Source organism: Palaemon carinicauda, chromosome 17 (assembly GCF_036898095.1).
Source record: "Palaemon carinicauda isolate YSFRI2023 chromosome 17, ASM3689809v2, whole genome shotgun sequence".
Taxonomy (NCBI): domain Eukaryota; kingdom Metazoa; phylum Arthropoda; class Malacostraca; order Decapoda; family Palaemonidae; genus Palaemon; species Palaemon carinicauda.
The window spans coordinates 48,889,819-48,907,008 of record NC_090741.1 but is presented as its reverse complement, the minus strand read 5'-3'; the positions used below and the strand labels follow the sequence as shown (position 1 = coordinate 48,907,008).

At 41.3% G+C, this 17,190-nt stretch overlaps 1 protein-coding gene across 1 annotated transcript in view; it reads left to right on the top strand.

Annotated features, from left to right (window-relative positions):
• LOC137656735 (tRNA (adenine(58)-N(1))-methyltransferase catalytic subunit TRMT61A-like) overlaps window positions 1-17,190 on the top strand; it is a 30,363-nt gene that overhangs the window by 11,415 nt on the left and 1,758 nt on the right. The window contains exons 4-6 of the mRNA XM_068390973.1: window positions 4,011-4,154; window positions 5,318-5,527; window positions 6,701-6,823. Coding sequence (XP_068247074.1) covers window positions 4,011-4,154; window positions 5,318-5,527; window positions 6,701-6,823 — 477 coding nt within the window. The remainder of the gene's footprint in view (window positions 1-4,010; window positions 4,155-5,317; window positions 5,528-6,700; window positions 6,824-17,190) is intronic.

The window sequence follows — 17,190 nt, the reverse complement described above, 5'->3', positions numbered from 1 at the left end:
CTACAATGCATCCAGAGCATGCTGAGAAGGAACCGATGTTCAGTCAGGCAGTGGATGAGTCTAACAGGGACACTTTCATCGCTGGCCCAGTTCATCGAGTTAGGGAGACTCCACTTCCGCCCCCTTCAGTTTCATCTAGCTGCTCACTGGAGAAAGGACATGACGCTAGAGGCGGTCTCAGTGCCTGTTTCCGAAGAGATGAGGTCTTCTCTAACGTGGTGGCAGAACAGCATTCTTCTCAAGGAAGGTCTACCATTGGCTGTTCAGACCCCCGACCACCGTCTCTTCTCGGACGCATCGGACACGGGTTGGGGTGCGACACTGGACGGACAGGAATGCTCGGGCACATGGAATCAGGAGCAAAGGACACTTCACATCAATTGCAAGGAGTTGTTGGCAGTTCATCTGGCCTTGATAAACTTCAAGTCCCTCCAGCTAAACAAGGTGGTGGAGGTGAACTCCGACAACACCACAGCCTTGGCTTACATCTCCAAGCAAGGAGGGACTCATTCGAGGAAGTTGTTCGAGATCGCAAGGGACCTCCTCATTTGGTCAAAAGATCGAAAGCTTTCACTGGTAACGAGGTTCATTCAGGGCGATATGAATGTCATGGCAGATCGCCTCAGCCGGATGGGTCAGGTCATCCCCACAGAGTGGACCCTTCACAAGAATGTTTGCAGCAGACTATGGGCCCTGTGGGGGCAGCCCACCATAGATCTTTTCGCTACCTCGATGACCAAGAGGCTCCCGATGTATTGTTCCCCGATTCCAGACCCTGCAGCGGTTCACGTGGATGCCTTTCTGCTGGATTGGTCCCATCTCGACCTGTATGCGTTCCCACCGTTCAAGATTGTCAACAGGGTACTTCAGAAGTTCGCATCTCACGAAGGGACACGGTTGACGTTGGTTGCTCCCCTCTGGCCTGCGAGAGAATGGTTCACCGAGGTACTGCAATGGCTAGTGGACGTTCCCAGGACTCTTCCTCTAAGAGTGGACCTTCTGCGTCAACCTCACGTAAAGAAGGTACACCCAAACCTCCACGCTCTTTGTCTGACTGCCTTCAGACTATCGAAAGACTCTCAAGAGCTAGAGGCTTTTCGAAGGAGGCAGCCAGAGCGATTGCCAGAGCAAGGAGGACATCCACTCTCAGAGTCTATCAGTCTAAATGGGAGGTCTTCCGTAACTGGTGCAAGGCGAATGCAGTTTCCTCAACCAGTACCACTGTAACCCAGATTGCTGATTTCCTGTTACATCTAAGGAACGTAAAATCCCTATCAGCTCCTACGATCAAGGGTTACAGGAGTATGTTGGCAGCGGTTTTCCGCCACAGAGGCTTGGATCTTTCCACCAACAGAGATCTACAGGACCTCCTTAGGTCTTTTGAGACCTCAAAGGAACGTCGGTTATCCACCCCAGGCTGGAACCTAGACGTGGTTTTAAGGTTCCTAATGTCAAGATTTGAACCGCTCCAATCAGCCTCTTTTAAGGACCTCACATTGAAAACTCTTTTCCTCGTTTGCTTGGCAACAGCTAAAAGAGTCAGTGAGATCCACGCCTTCAGCAGGAACATAGGTTTTACTTCTGAAACGGCTACATGTTCCTTGCAGCTCGGTTTTTTGGCTAAAAACGAGCTTCCTTCCCGTCCTTGGCCTAAGTCGTTCGAGATCCCAAGCCTGTCCAACTTGGTGGGGAACGAACTAGAGAGAGTACTTTGTCCAGTAAGAGCTCTTAAGTACTATTTAAGACGGTCAAAGCCATTACGAGGACAATCAGAAGCTTTATGGTGTTCTATCAAGAAGCCTTCTCTTCCGATGTCTAAGAACGCAGTTTCTTACTACTGTACATCAGGCTTCTGATTAGAGAGGCACATTCTCATCTGAAGGAAGAAGACCTTGCTTTGCTGAAGGTAAGGACACATGAGGTTAGAGCTGTCGCTACTTCAGTGGCCTTCAAACAAAACCGTTCTCTGCAGAGTGTTATGGATGCAACCTATTGGAGAAGCAAGTCAGTGTTCGCATCATTCTATCTCAAAGATGTCCAGTCTCTTTACGAGAACTGCTACACCCTGGGACCATTCGTAGCAGCGAGTGCAGTAGTAGGTGAGGGCTCAGCCACTACATTCCCATAATCCCATAACCTTTTTAATCTTTCTCTTGAATACTTTTTATTGTTGTTTTTGGGTTGTACGGAAGGCTAAGAAGCCTTCCGCATCCTGGTTGATTTGGCGGGTGGTCAAATTCTTTCTTGAGAAGCGCCTAGGTTAGAGGTTGTGATGAGGTCCTTTAGTATGGGTTGCAGCCCTTTATACTTCAGCACCTAGGAGTCGGTCAGCATCCTAAGAGGACCGCTAGGCTCAGTAAGGAAGACGTACTTAAAAAAGGCAGAGTAATAGTTCAAGTCGACTTCCTTACCAGGTACTTATTTATTTTATGTTTGTTATTTTGAATAACTGATAAAATGAAATACGGGATACTTAGCTTCTAATGTTAACATGTATGCTGGTCTCCACCCACCACCCTGGGTGTGAATCAGCTACATGATCATCGGGTAAGATTAATATTGAAAAATGTTATTTTCATTAGTAAAATAAATTTTTGAATATACTTACCCGATGATCATGAATTTAAGAACCCGCCCTTCCTCCCCATAGAGAACCAGTGGACCGAGGAGAAAATTGAGTTCTTGTTGACAAGAAGTACTTGAGTACCTGCTCACAGATGGCGCTGTTGTGTACACCCCCACCTGTATAGCGATCGCTGGCGTATCCCGACCTTAGATTTCTGTCGGGCAACGGAGTTGACAGCTACATGATCATCGGGTAAGTATATTCAAAAATTTATTTTACTAATGAAAATAACATATTTTTATGGAAGGTGAAACCAAGAAATAACTAAACATCCTATAATCAAGGCAAATCCAAAAAGATAATCATGTTTATAATATGAGATGATCAAGTTGGCTTGAATGTTATTAAATTTTAGAATTAGATTTTACTATATTCTGTCTCCATCAGATACTCAGCTGCAAAAGAGTGAGGTAGTCAGCACGAAGAAGGGTGTCCTAATTCATGTATGTAGATGCGTGTTGTACATCAAGGTAAATGAACTCTTTAATCATGAGAATTCCACAAAAACCTATAACTCAGCATATTGTTGTAGCAAGATTGCATTTTGGTAGCGAAGAGAGTTTAGTTGCCTTTGCGGGCTCCAGTTGACAAGTCCCTCACCTGAGAGGGTAGTTGTGTACATGTACTTACAAACGAACCTTTTGTAATAAATGAAGCAAACCCATATTCCGACATCTCATTATCCATCAAGCATGGGTCAAGGGTATGGGCTAGTACAGTGGTAACGCGTTTGCCTAGCATTTGCATGGCAGCAGATCGATCCCCGCCCAGGACCGTGAGTTTAAGCTGTTTACGGGGGAGGCCATGACTGTGGTTGGGCACCACAGTGATGTGGTTGGGCTTGCCCGACTGACGTTCTGGTGAGCATCTATTTTGATGAAACTGGAACTGAAACCAGACAAATTTAACTTTAACTTATTGAAATAAATGGAATTTCAATAATAAGATTTATTATTTCAATACTGTGCATACCTTATAGTCATCTATATCCCTCTTGCTTTTTCACTCTTAGGGTTGTCAAAATATTTTTTGGGGATTTATACTGGTCTACAACAATTTTTTGGTATTAATAGGCCTATGGTGATGTTCAACACTTTTCAAGTCTATTGGTCATCACTGTAAGGGAAGATGAGAAAGACAGAGATGGAATATTTTTTTTCTTGTTGTTAGAGGTCGAGAAACCTGTTGCTTTAATGATGTTAACACGATACCCAATTAACTATTAAACTGAGTATTGAAATAATGAATTTTATAAAAATTCCGCTTTTATAACATTAATTTTGTTTTCTTTTTGTCATCATCATATTTGGAAAACTTTACCCACTGTAAATGTAATGAGATTTAAAAAGTTATCTTTATCATCAAAGTCCTTTCTTCATTCTAGGTTGTAACACAGCTTGAGATAGGGCCAGGCTCGGTTGTGTGCGAGGCTGGCACCGGAAGTGGTTCCCTGTCACATGCACTGTTGAGAGCAATAGGACCGACAGGAAAGTTGCACACATGCGATTTCCACAAGGAACGTGTTCAGGTACCAAGAAGTGAGATTGTTCTTTTTTCTTTTTGACATTAATATTTTTCTTAACACTGGTGCCTTTTTACTTGCTATAATTGTAATAGTGTCGTATTGTTATTGGTGATTCTTAACTCTTAACCCTTTTACCCCCAAAGGACGTACTGGTACGTTTCACAAAAGCCATCCCTTTACCCCCATGGACGTACCGGTACGTCCTTGCAAAAAAATGCAAAAAAAATTTTTTTTTGCATATTTTTGATAATTTTTTGAGAAAATTCAGGCATTTTCCAAGAGAATGAGACCAACCTGACTTGTCTATGACAAAAATTAAGGCTTTTAGAGCTATTTAAAATAAATATACTGCAAAATGTGCTGAGAAAAAAATAACCCCCTGGGGGTTAAGGGTTGGAAATTTCCAAATAGCCTGGGGGTAAAAGGGTTAAGGATAATTCCTATACACCTTAGATGGTTGACTTAACACAATTTTTTAGAAGTCTTCATGATAATTTGACTATGTGATTTCTAACTCATTATAGCGCATGATGTTATTTCGCTGTATTTTTTACAATATAAACAGCTTTGTAAGACATCGTAAATAATGGAGATTCTTTTATATTTGAATATTATTAATATAGAAGATTTTGTATAGCCTTTTAGACATATATCTACACTATCTATATACCAGTTGTTATTTTGTTGCGTTCGTAATACAAGGCAGGCAGTTAATTCTAATAGCCAGGCCTTCTCTATCATAAGACTCAATACTACGCAGTACGCTAGAAGTTTTATTCCAGCTGTTACCAAGTTGTGGAATGATCTTCCTAATCGGGTTGTTGAATCAGTAGAACTTCAAAAGTTCAAAGTTGGAGCAAATGATTTTATGTTGACCAGGCGGACATGAGTCTTTTTATAGTTTATATATGACATATTTGTTTTTGATGTTAATAGTTTATATATGACATATCTCTTTTGACATTACTTTTTTTAGAATGATTTATTGTTAATTTGTTCTCTTCAGTTATTTATTTCCTTATTTCCTTTCCTCACTGGGCTATTTTTCCCTATTGGAGCCCCTGGGCTTATAGCATCTTGCTTTCCAATTAGGGTTGTAGCTTGGATAGTAATAATGATGATAGTAATAATAAAGAATACGTAAGTAATTTTTATGTTCTCGTTAGGTAGCATTAGACGAGTTTACTCGCCATGGCTTTGGCGACCGAGTAACCGTATCCCATCGAGATGTTTGTGTCGAAGGCTTGGGAGTGGAAGGCGTGGCTGATGCGGTCTTTCTCGACTTGCCTAAACCGTGGGAAGCTCTGCCTCATGCCGTGTCAGCGTTGAAAGCCGATGGTGGAAGAATATGTTCGTTTTCTCCTTGTATTGAACAGGTATGTACCAAGGGTTCATGGTGATTAAAGTTTTGTGTTACAGGAATCCTTTTTTTGTTGTTGAAAAAAAGGTGTCTTTTATGGTGCTTGTATGATCCTAATTGCCAAACAGCTGTCTTTATTGGGTGGATGGATAGTGTGAAGAAAGCTCTGGGTGATAGGAGGATAGATGTGAGAGAGGCAAGAGAGCGTGCTAGAAATAGGAATGAATGGCGAGCGATTGTGACGCAGTTCCGGTAGGCCCTGCTGCTTCCTCCCGTGCCTTGAATGACCGCGGAGGTAGCAGCAGTAGGGGATTCAGCATTATGAAGCTTCATCTGTGGTGGATAATGGGGGAGGGTGGGCTGTGGCACCCTAGCAGTACCAGCTGAACTCGGTTGAGTCCCATGTCAGGCTGGGAGGAACGTAGAGTAGAGGTCCCCTTTTTGTTTTGTTTCATTTGTTGATGTCGGCTACCCGCCAAAATTGTGGGAAGTGCCTTGGTATATGTATGTATGTATGTATGATTTCATGTAGCTCTGATCTAATCCTTAAAATAAATAATCTATTATTATTATTACCTGTATTATGATTATGGTTGTTGTTGTTTTTATTGTTTTAATTATTATTGCTGTCTATGATATACAGTAACTAATTTCCATTTTTTCATCATTATAAAATACTTCAAGCTTACCACTGATCCTCATTTCTTAAAAGTCCTTCAGCTTACTCTAAGGATATTTTTTAAAAAGTGAACAATGAAAATTGAACCAAGACATAGTAAACAAAGTAAAACCATTGAGTTGTACTGACTGAATCCCCATAGGACTTCCCTGAAAGAATTTCTTTACAATTAATTCCCCGAAAGATGTTTTAAAATGAATTCCCATATGATTTGCCAGAAAGATTTGTTTGAACTGAGGTGTGCAAGTTGCAGCAAGGCATATTTAAAGGGACTGTATAGACAATTTGTAGAGAAGAGACTTAGAGTTGATGAATGTCATGCAAATGATGAAATACATTATAACTGAATTCTGAAAAGTCAGGGTAAAAAAAATTTAGAAGATACTATATATATTGGAAGTGGTATGATTCATAAATTTGTTGGTTTAGTATAATTCTCAACATGTATCGGAAATCGCAATGAGTTTTTTATATATTGATATTACCTTAGAGCCCCATTTTTCTCGACAGGTATGCCGTACATGTGAAACGATGTCGGCCTCAGGCATGAGGGAAATCAGCACCGTGGAATGCCTCGCACGAGAATTTCAAGTCAAGTATATTTCCCTCCCTGTGTTACCAGATAGCAAAGATGTAAGTACGAAATTTCTTCATTCTATTTTACTAAAATGTACTTTGGTTTTATAGTAGTAAGATATATAGTATATGGATGTATCCATGTTTTTCCCCTTTTAATTTAGAGGAAAAAATGTTTCTCTGCTGTTTCAGTGGTCAGTGACTCAAATAGTAAAGGGGCTTTTATGATTCATCATCATCTCCTCCTACACCTATTCACACAAAGGGCCTCTGTTAGATTTCGCCTTTTATGTCTATCTTGAGCTTTTAATTCATTACTTCTCCATTCATCATCTTTTATAATTAGCAACTGTATATTAGTGTATTGTATTGAGATTAGTTTAAAGATGGGAATGAACTACCTTTTATATTATCTCTAGGGCTCAGATAAGAAATAGGGAATTAAATTTTGGTCTTGCATGCTAATTACTCCAGATGTTTTGTTCAAATATACGGGAAATACTGGTCTCCTATATGGATATCAATTGAATAACGGAGTCTTCATCTTCTAGATAAAATAGTATGGTGTGGTAGTCTCCTTTTTCAAAACTATGCATTGCCTTGAACTCATTAGTAGGTATTCTCAATTTGGTAGGTACCATCTAGTATCACATTTAAAACCCGAACTTTGAATATCAATAAGGTCTAATAATTTTTCAGAGCATCTGCCATGATGCCCAAGTACCTAATAATGTAGTCTGTTCCCTCCTTTTACATGGAAAATGTATAATGGCAATGTTATTGAATTGAAGAGATTGTAATTATACTCTCTTGTTTCATTTTCCATTGCTTTGGAAGCAAAAGGCCTATCATCTTTGGAAGGGTAACAGATCAGATTTGACTTAGAATAACTATACTCTGCTAAGAGCTGTTGCTCAGGGTTTATTCTCCAACTGAAAAGGAATACTATTTAACCGTAAAACAAACCCTTTTGGGTACAACGCAGGACCATGAATGGTGGGCTACCCATAAATCTGCACACTTTGTTGTAGACTTAACAGCTCCTCCTTTACTTTAACCAGATGGCTCTGTCACTCGCTGTCCACAAGAAAAGGCAACCTGTTTGGCTGATCTATTTGACAGTAGGCAGAGCAATGAGAAACTCGATCTTCCTCATTCCTGTTTTCTGAGCCTGAACTAAGTAGTTTAGCTTTTCGGTCTTGTGAAATTAAATTTTTTTTTTTTTTTTTTTTTTTTTTTTGACAAATGTTTGAAGCTTACTGAAAAAACCTGAACTTTGAAGTATCAAGTGCCTGATAGAAAAAACATTGCTAGGCAGCGTATTCCTTTCCATTTCAATTTACATGTTGAGTGTGTTACCAAATGATGTTCGTACACCCTCAATACAAGTAAACATAGTATTAGAGATAATAGCTTAACACATGAGTTTCCCACACCTTCAATCGAGTAGACGTAGTATTACAGAGAGGACAGCTTAACACATGAGTTTCCCACACCTTCAATCGAGTAGACGTAGTATTACAGAGAGGACAGCTTAACACATGAGTTTAAAGTCATAAATGTAATACTGTACCAAGTTGAAGGTAGTACTGAGTTGATTGCAGTAAATTCTAACAGTCTTGGCTTCTCCATCTTAAGACATAGTATTACACAGTGACAGCATTCTAGAAATTTTATTATACCTGTGACCAGATTTTTTACTTATTTTCCTAATCTCACAGTTGCATTGATGGAACTTCAGAAGTTCAAACTTGCTGCAAATGTTTTTATGTTGAACAGGTTGACATAAATCTCTCTTCATAGTTTATATGACAGATCTATTTTAACGTTGTTACTGATATTAAGATTTTTCATTTTTTATTCATTACTTCTTATATAAAGTTTATTTATTTTCTCATTTTGTTTCCTCATTGGAGTACTTTGCATGTTGGAGCCCTAAGGCTTATAGCATCTTGCTTTTCCATTTAGGGTTGTACCTTAGCTAGTCCATCCATCCATATACCAAGGCACTTCCCCCAATTTTGGGGGGTAGCCGACACCAACAATGAAACAAAACAAAAAGGGGACCTCTACTCTCTACGTTCCTCCAGCCTAATCAGGGACTCAACCGAGTTCAGCTGGTACTGCTAGGGTGCCACAGCCCAACTTCCCACATTTCCACCACAGATGAAGCTTCATAATGCTGACTCCCCTACTGCTGCTACCTTAGCTAGTAATAATAATAATAATAAAATGTATTATTACAGGTGAGGCTTGATAGGTTAAACTTTGATAGTAACTATAACTTGTTTCATGGGATTGTTTATACATAATAAGAGTAACGATTATACAGAAATGGTAATTGTTATTGAGAATATTATTAATAAGGAAATTTTTGTTTGCTTGTTGACATAGTCAGTATATTTTGTTTTGTTAGATTTTCGTCTTTACACAAGACACGAAACAAGTGTGAGAGCCCATTTACTCTAGGTCTTCATCTGTTCCATCTCTAGAGTTTTTTCTGGTCCTTTTTATTAATTTTCAACTTGCTACTTCTTTTTCTAATACTTTACTGACCATCTCAATTTATTTTCAAGCTGTTGGACATTAATGTACACCTCTTCTTAACATTTTCATTCGTAATATAATCTTACTCTATAATGAAAATTTTTGGAATAACCTCTATGTTTTATTTTGCAAGTTTTTTTTTACCTACTGCATAAAGTAGATCTTATGCAAGGAGAAAAAGTCTAAATACTGATGGGGTTTCGTTATTTGCTTTGTATACTGATGGGATATTTTTATTTACTAGTAGTTAAGCAATAGTGCATTATAGAAAATGTGCGTTATAGTAGATTTTACTTTATTATTTTGAAAGGGTCCGGGAGGGTGTAGCTACAAAAGCAAGGCCACTCCAAAAATGTGTTCATGAATTGACTTCTCAAATGATAATACAGTAAACTCGTTTCATAGAGAGACAGGTTGTATCAGATGGGAAGTAGTGAGACAAGCTGAGAATTTTACAGTTAAGAATAGGAGTGATAAAACTGGTTCTCCCGCAACTTTTGTGGCTTTTAGAGGATACTTATGTTATTGTGATGCACAGCCTGCAGACGTCCAAAAGTCGATACATTTAAAAAAAAAAAATTATTTTTAGCCTTCAAAGCTATTTACATCTTCTTAAATGTTATTTGCACACAGTTTCCTCTTATCTATGTAGTCATCTATATAAATCATTACAGATTCCAGAAGGTAAAGGATGCATTTAGGCAATTCTATTGTCCAGATAAATGACCTCACATCATTAGAAAAAATTTTTATCTTGAGTTGTGCTACAGACATCTTGTCGTTCGGGAAATGCTTCAAGTTCTGTATGAAAGATCAGGTTTCCAGCTCCTGTTAAAATTCATGTAGACAGACTCTTGGCATATTGTAGATGGTACTTGATATGTCCTTTGATCTCAGATATATTACTTTCAGCCTTTTACTTTTTATCAGTTCCAGTCTGTATCTTTAAATTCATCTTGCTCCAATTTACATTTTTCAATATTAAACTTAGCCGGTGATCATATAAGCTGCAACTCTGTTGCTCGACAGAAAAACCTACGGTCAAAATACGCCAGCGATCGCTATGCAGGTGGGGGTGTACATCAACAGCGCCATCTGTCGAGCAGGTACTTAGTACTCCAAGTAAACAAAGAACCAATTTTCTCTCTGTCGGGCTACCGGCAAGACCTACTAATACGCTGTTACTAACTGGATTTGTTTTCACAACTATTTGGTGAAGTACACTATTCTAGTTTTGAGCTTTCGCTATGCAGGTGTTTTATCTTCATCTCAAAACTTGAACTCGTTTTGGATAGATTTAATTATGGTGACAAAGAGAGTATGGACTCTCTTTCACTTTTAAATGGCCGACCCTTCCCTTAGACCGAAGTGTGTTTAGGTTTTTAGTAATTTTGCTTAACACGTTATAGATCTATATATTTTATATCTCTCCGCCTTTATTAGGCCTCTTCGATTAACTTTCCATTTATTATAAACATATAAAAATAAATTTTTATGTTTTGTTTATATGCGACCTTTCCTGATAGTAGGCGGTCCTAACTTGGAACCGAAGTTAATCAACGTTGAGCCCGTTATATCGTATTTAGCCTTTAAAGAATTTAAAACTTTTTAAATTTAATGTTTTATGAAAGAATTTCTTTGATAGTCTTCGTACTGTTTTCAAAGATGAACTAACGTTTAGTTTTTTAGACTACGCAGTTGTTGACGTTCAGGACGTTCAACATGCGCTCTATCGTTACGATAGAGAGAGAGTGTATCACGGTTTCACTTTGCAGTAAGAGTAAATCGATTCTGACGTTTCGTTCATTCTTTCTTAGCTTAAATGTTTTAAATTCTAAATTAAAGGAACTTTTTATTTGGAAAACCTTTCAGTTTTTTTCCTTTAGTCAAATAACATGTTTTTTTGACGATATTTAATTGGGCTCTTCTCTTAGGTGCGAAATCAAGAGAGAAAGAGAGAGAGAGATAGAGACGGAGGGAGAGAGAGGAGAAAAAACGTTCCGTTCAAGCGGGTAACGTTGTTCTCGTGTTACTCTCCTCCCTAGTCGCTGTACGGGGAAGAAGGTAAAACGTTTTTAGGGTTTTATTCTTGTCCCCAGGCTATGTGCGGTGAGAGATTGTAAACGTAGTTTACTTGAACTAGTGTTTAGTCTCTTTCCCAGCCACTGAATTTTTTATCTTTATATATGTTTTCTGTTTTTTGCTAGTATTAATGAGCTGCATTATACGACTGATTTCGCAATTACTACCTTTTAATGAAGGGTAGAATTGCGTGTTTCAGGTAGAAATCAGTAAAAGTTTCGATTTCAGTGAAATAAGTGCAAAACAGAAAATCGAAGTGATAAAGTGATATGCGCAAAGTGTTACAGTGTTGCGTCCGAGGGTTCGTCTGTTCGTGCCTGTCGTTCACCTAGTCCGGGACCTCTTGCAAGCTCCCAAGCCCAGGGGAGAAGTAATGTCGAACGACTTATGGGTTCGTCAGGCCTTGATCAACGAACAGACGTTTCCCTCCGTGGTTTCGGGCGTATCTACCCAAGATCGCCCCACCCACACAAAGACGAGAGAGCCCATTTATTTCTCGTCTGCGGAAGAGGTTTCTCGTAAGAAACCATGGACCAAGGTCTCGCAGCTTATTAAGCGCAAGTCGGTCCCTTCCGCGCAAGTCCAACGGCCCAGTTGTAGCCACTGGGTCAGTTCGGACTCGCTGCAGTCTTCCGACGACTGCTCACCTCCTAAGAGAGGCAAAGCGGTACCGCATCAGGCAGTCACACCGTCTGTTGCCGCACCTGCTCCTGTAGACCCTAAGTGGTCTTTGCTGCAGACCATGCAGTCTCAGTTAACGTCATTGATGCGGGACTTTCGTGCGGAGAAGGTTGACACTGCACCAACCTCTAGCCTACAACCAACACGGTTGTGCGTCCTGTGGACGCTGAGGCGACCTTCTGCCGCACTCCAGCTGAGAGAGTCCCGCCACCCATGCGTTCCAGTGTACCCTGCCAGCCGCATGTTGACGTTCAGTAATGCACGGAACCTTCCGTTGACATTTGCGAGGTACAACAACAGTCTAAGTTGTTTTGTTTTGACTCGGTGCGTCAACCTCCGCATTCTAGAGTTGTTTTGACTGCTCAGTATAGACAGTCAAAGCAGTCTCGAGTGAACACTGTATGTCCTCACGCACCTGTTGTGGTTGACAGTTCAGTTGTTGACAGTTCACAGACTGTCAAGCAGTTACATGACGTTACCTTCTGGTCTGCTACTAATGCACCAGTGCTGTATGTCCTCACGCACCTGTTGTGGTTGACAGTTCAGTTGTTGACAGTTCACAGACTGTCAAGCAGTTACATGACGTTGCCTTCTGGTCTGCTACTAATGCACCAGTGAGAGACTCACTGAGATAACCTAGCTTTTATCGGACAAGGTTCCTGTAGATGAGAAAGTGCTGTTCTCCCTCCTACTGATATTCCCTTGAGGACTCTGTCATTTGGAGAGGAGCCTTAAGCTGCTTAGCCTCCTATGGACTTTAATTAAATCATGATGATTTTCAAGGATCTTCGTCCGGATCTTGTAACTGCTGCTCCTCGTTCGCCTAAACGTCAGAACTTACACTAGGCCTAGCTACTTCGAAGCCGTTGTTTTTAAGCTAGTGCTCTCTCGCTCTCCTAGAGAGCGTTACGTTGGCTAGGCGACTGGTTTTTGCACCACGAGGAGTTTTAGGGATACAGCCTTTGATTTCCCTTCTTTTAAACTGGCTTATAGAGCGAGAGTCTGATAGGACACGAGAGAAGTTCTCGGCTTGGGAGTTCATGCCTCTGCCCAGTAGACTTCTCAATTCTGGTAGACTCGCCCTGGCGCCTAGCCAGGAGACGCTCCAAGTTGTTTACAGGTCAACTTCTCAACTTTTGTCGAGCCTTTGAAGTTTTGCTGTACTATTATGTCACACATAACAAGGCTTTCAGGGATGGTAAATGGTTCCGCCTCAGTCGCTAACCCCGTCTGTTGCCACACCTGCTCCCGTAGACCCTAAATGGGCTTTGCTGCAAGACATGCAGTCCAAGCTTGTGTCCTTGATAGAGGACTTAAATGCGGAGAAGAACCTTCTGGCCAACAACCTTCCAACCGGTTGGTTGTGCGCCCTGTTGACGCTGAGGTAACCTACTCGCGTCTGCCAGTTGAGGTGGTTCCTCCTTCTGGCCAACAACCTTCCAACCGGTCGGTTGTGCACCCTGTTGACGCTGAGGTAACCTACTCGCGTCTGCCAGTTGAGGTGGTTCCTCCACCGATGCGACCCAGTGTGGGTTGCCAGTCGCACGTTGACGTTCAGCGACGCTCGGAGATGGTTATTGACGTTCAGGACGTTCAACAACCAGCAGAGGTGACTTGTTGTGACGCAGTGCGTCAACCTCAGCAACCCGGTAGGGTGTTGACTGCACAACCCAGACAGTCTAGACAGTTTCGGGTTGACGCTGTACTTCCTCGCGCACCCATGGTTGTTGACAGTTCACAGACTGTGCAGCAGTGCCATGATATTGCGTCCGGCTCCGTCACGCATCCACCATTGCGACCGGATTCAGCGAGTCAGACGTTGCCCACTCCGTTGCCGTTTCCCCATCAGTTTCGGATGAGGAACCCTCTGATGAGGACGTTGCTGAACAAGACGATCAGCCCCCAGCCCTGCTATCCATCCAGAAGATGCTGAAGAAGGAACGCTGCCCAGTCAGGCTGTGGATGAGTCTGGTAGGGACACTGTCATCCGTGGATCAATTTGTGTCACTAGGAAGACTACACCTCCGTCCTCTTCTATACCATCTAGCTTTTCACTAGAAAAAGGACAAGACGCCAGAAGCGGTCTCGATCCCGGTTTCCGGAAAGATAAAGTCTTGTCTGACTTGGTGAAAGGACTATATCAACCTTAGAGAGGGTCTTCCCCTGACTGTTCAGACTCCCAACCACGTTCTCTTCTCGGACGCATCGGACGTAGGCTGGGGTGCGACATTAGACGGTAGGGAATGCTCGGGATTATGGAACTCGAGTCAAAGGACAATGCATTTCAACTGCAAGGAGCTACTGGCAGTACGTCTGACCTGGAAAAGCTTCAGGTCTCTCCTTCAAGGCAAAGTGGTGGAGGTGAACTCGGACAACACCACGGCTTTGGCGTACATCTCCAAGCAAGGAGGGACCTACTCTCTGACATTGTACGAGATCGCAAGGGACCTCCTCACCTGGTCAAAAGGTCTAGACATATCACTAGTAACGAGGTTCATCCAAGGCAACTTGAATGTCATGGCAGATTGTCTCATTCGGAAGGGACAAATAATTCCAACAGAATGGACCCTCCACAAGGATGTATGCAAGAGACTTTGGGCCACCTGGGGCCAGCCAACCATAGATCTCTTCGCAACCTCGATGACCAAGAGGCTCCCAATATTTTGCTCTCCAATTCCGGACCCAGCAGCAGTTCATATAGATGCCTTTCTACTAGATTGGTCACATCTAGATCTATATGCATTCCCTCCGTTCAAGATTGTCAACAAGGTACTGCAGAAGTTCGCCTCTCACGAAGGGACAAGGTTGACGCTAGTTGCTTCCCTCTGGCCCGCGAGAGAATGGCTCACCGAGGTACTTCGATGGCTAGTAGACGTTCCCAGAACACTTCCCCTAAGGGTGGACCTTCTACGTCAGCCACGCGTAAAGAAGGTACACCAAGGCCTCCACGCTCTTCGTCTGACTGCCTTCAGACTATCGAAAGACTCTCGAGAGCTAGAGGCTTTTCGAAGGAGGCAGCCAGAGCGATTGCTAGAGCAAGGAGAACATCCACCCTTAGAGTCTTCCAATCGAAGTGTGAAATCTTCCGAAACTGGTGCAAGTCAGTATCCGTATCCTCGACCAGTACCTCTGTAACTCAAATAGCTGACTTTCTCTTATATCTGAGGAAAGAACGATCTCTTTCAGCTCCCACTATCAAGGGTTACAGAAGCATGTTGGCATCAGTCTTCCGTCACAGAGGCTTAGATCTTTCCAACAATAAAGATCTACAGGACCTCCTTAAGTCTTTTGAGACCACGAAGGAGCGTCGTTTGGTTACACCTGGTTGGAATTTAGACGTGGTACTAAGATTCCTTATGTCAGACAGGTTCGAACCGCTACAATCAGCCTCCCTGAAAGATCTCACCTTAAAGACTCTTTTCCTGATATGCTTAGCCACAGCTAAAAGAGTCAGTAAGATTCATGCCTTCAGCAAGAACATCGGATTCTCATCTGAAACGGCTACATGTTCTACAACTTGGTTTTCTAGCCAAACACGAGCTGCCTTCTCGGCCTTGACCAATATCGTTCGATATTCCAAACTTATCGTATGGTTGGAAATGAACTAGAAAGAGTCTTATGTCCTGTAAGAGCTCTTAAGTTCTATTTAAAAACCTTTACGAGGCCCGTCTGAAGCTTTATGGTGTTCAGTTAAGAATCCATCTTTGCCTATGTCAAAGAATGCTTTATCCTATTTTATCAGACTGTTAATACGAGAAGCTCATTCCCATCTGAATGAGGAAGACCAAGCTTTGCTGAAGGTAAGGACACACGAAGTTAGAGCTGTCGCAACTTCCGTGGCCTTTAAACAAAATAGATCTCTGCAAAGTATAATCGACGCAACCTATTGGAAAAGCAAATCAGTGTTCGCGTCTTTTTATCTTAAGAATGTCCAGTCTCTTTACGAGAACTGCTACACTCTGGGACCATTCGTAGCAACGAGTGCAGTAGTGGGTGAGGGCTCAACCACTACAATTCCCTAATTCCATAACCTTTTTAATCTTTTTCTTGAAATGTTTTATTATTGTTTTTGGGTTGTCCGGAAGGCTAAGAAGCTTTTCGCATCCTACTTGATTTGGCGGGTGGTCAAAGTCATTTCTTGAGAAGCGCCTAGATTAGAGGTTTTGATGAGGTCCTGTTGTATGGGTTGCAACCCTTGATACTTCAGATCCTAGGGGTCGCTCAGCATCCTAAGAGGATCGCGAGGCTCCGTAAGGAAGACGTACTTAAAAAGGCAGAGTAATTGTTCAAGTCGACTTCCTTACCAGGTACTTATTTATTTTATGTTTGTTATTTTGAATAACTGCTAAAATGAAATACAAAATACTTAGCTCATAATAATGTAAACATGTAATGCTGGTCTCTACCCACCCCCCTGGGTGTGAATCAGCTGATATGATCACCGGCTAAGTTTAATATTGAAAAATGTTATTTTTATTAATAAAATAAATTTTTGAATATACTTACCCGGTGATCATATATTAAAGGACCCTCCCTTCCTCCCCAATAGAGACCCAGTGGACCGAGGAGAAAATTGGTTCTTTGTTTACTTGGAGTACTAAGTACCTGCTCGACAGATGGCGCTGTTGATGTACACCCCCACCTGCATAGCGATCGCTGGCGTATTTTGACCGTAGGTTTTTCTGTCGAGCAACAGAGTTGCAGCTTATATGATCACCGGGTAAGTACAGTATATTCAAAAATTTATTTGATTAATAAAAATAACATTTTTCTTGTAATAGAGTCTTTCAGCGATTGCCATGGTATTTGATAATTGCAACTCGGTAGGTTCTTTGGATTGCTCAATAATCATGATAGAGAAACAAATCAGTAATGCATAAGATCCTGATCTAAAGATTACTTAAGAAAAAGAGTGAGATACTTATTGATTTTGAAAACAAAGGCAATGGATAAAAAGATCAATATTTAATAATGAAAGGGGGAATGATTGCTCAAGGCAATTGGTTCAAGTTTATTATCTATTTATCAGGAAAAAGGAGAGAAGTTCTTGGTTTGTGGTTGTTATTAAATTTTTTTTTTTTTTTTGTCCATTAACTGCTAAAGAGATATGGGGT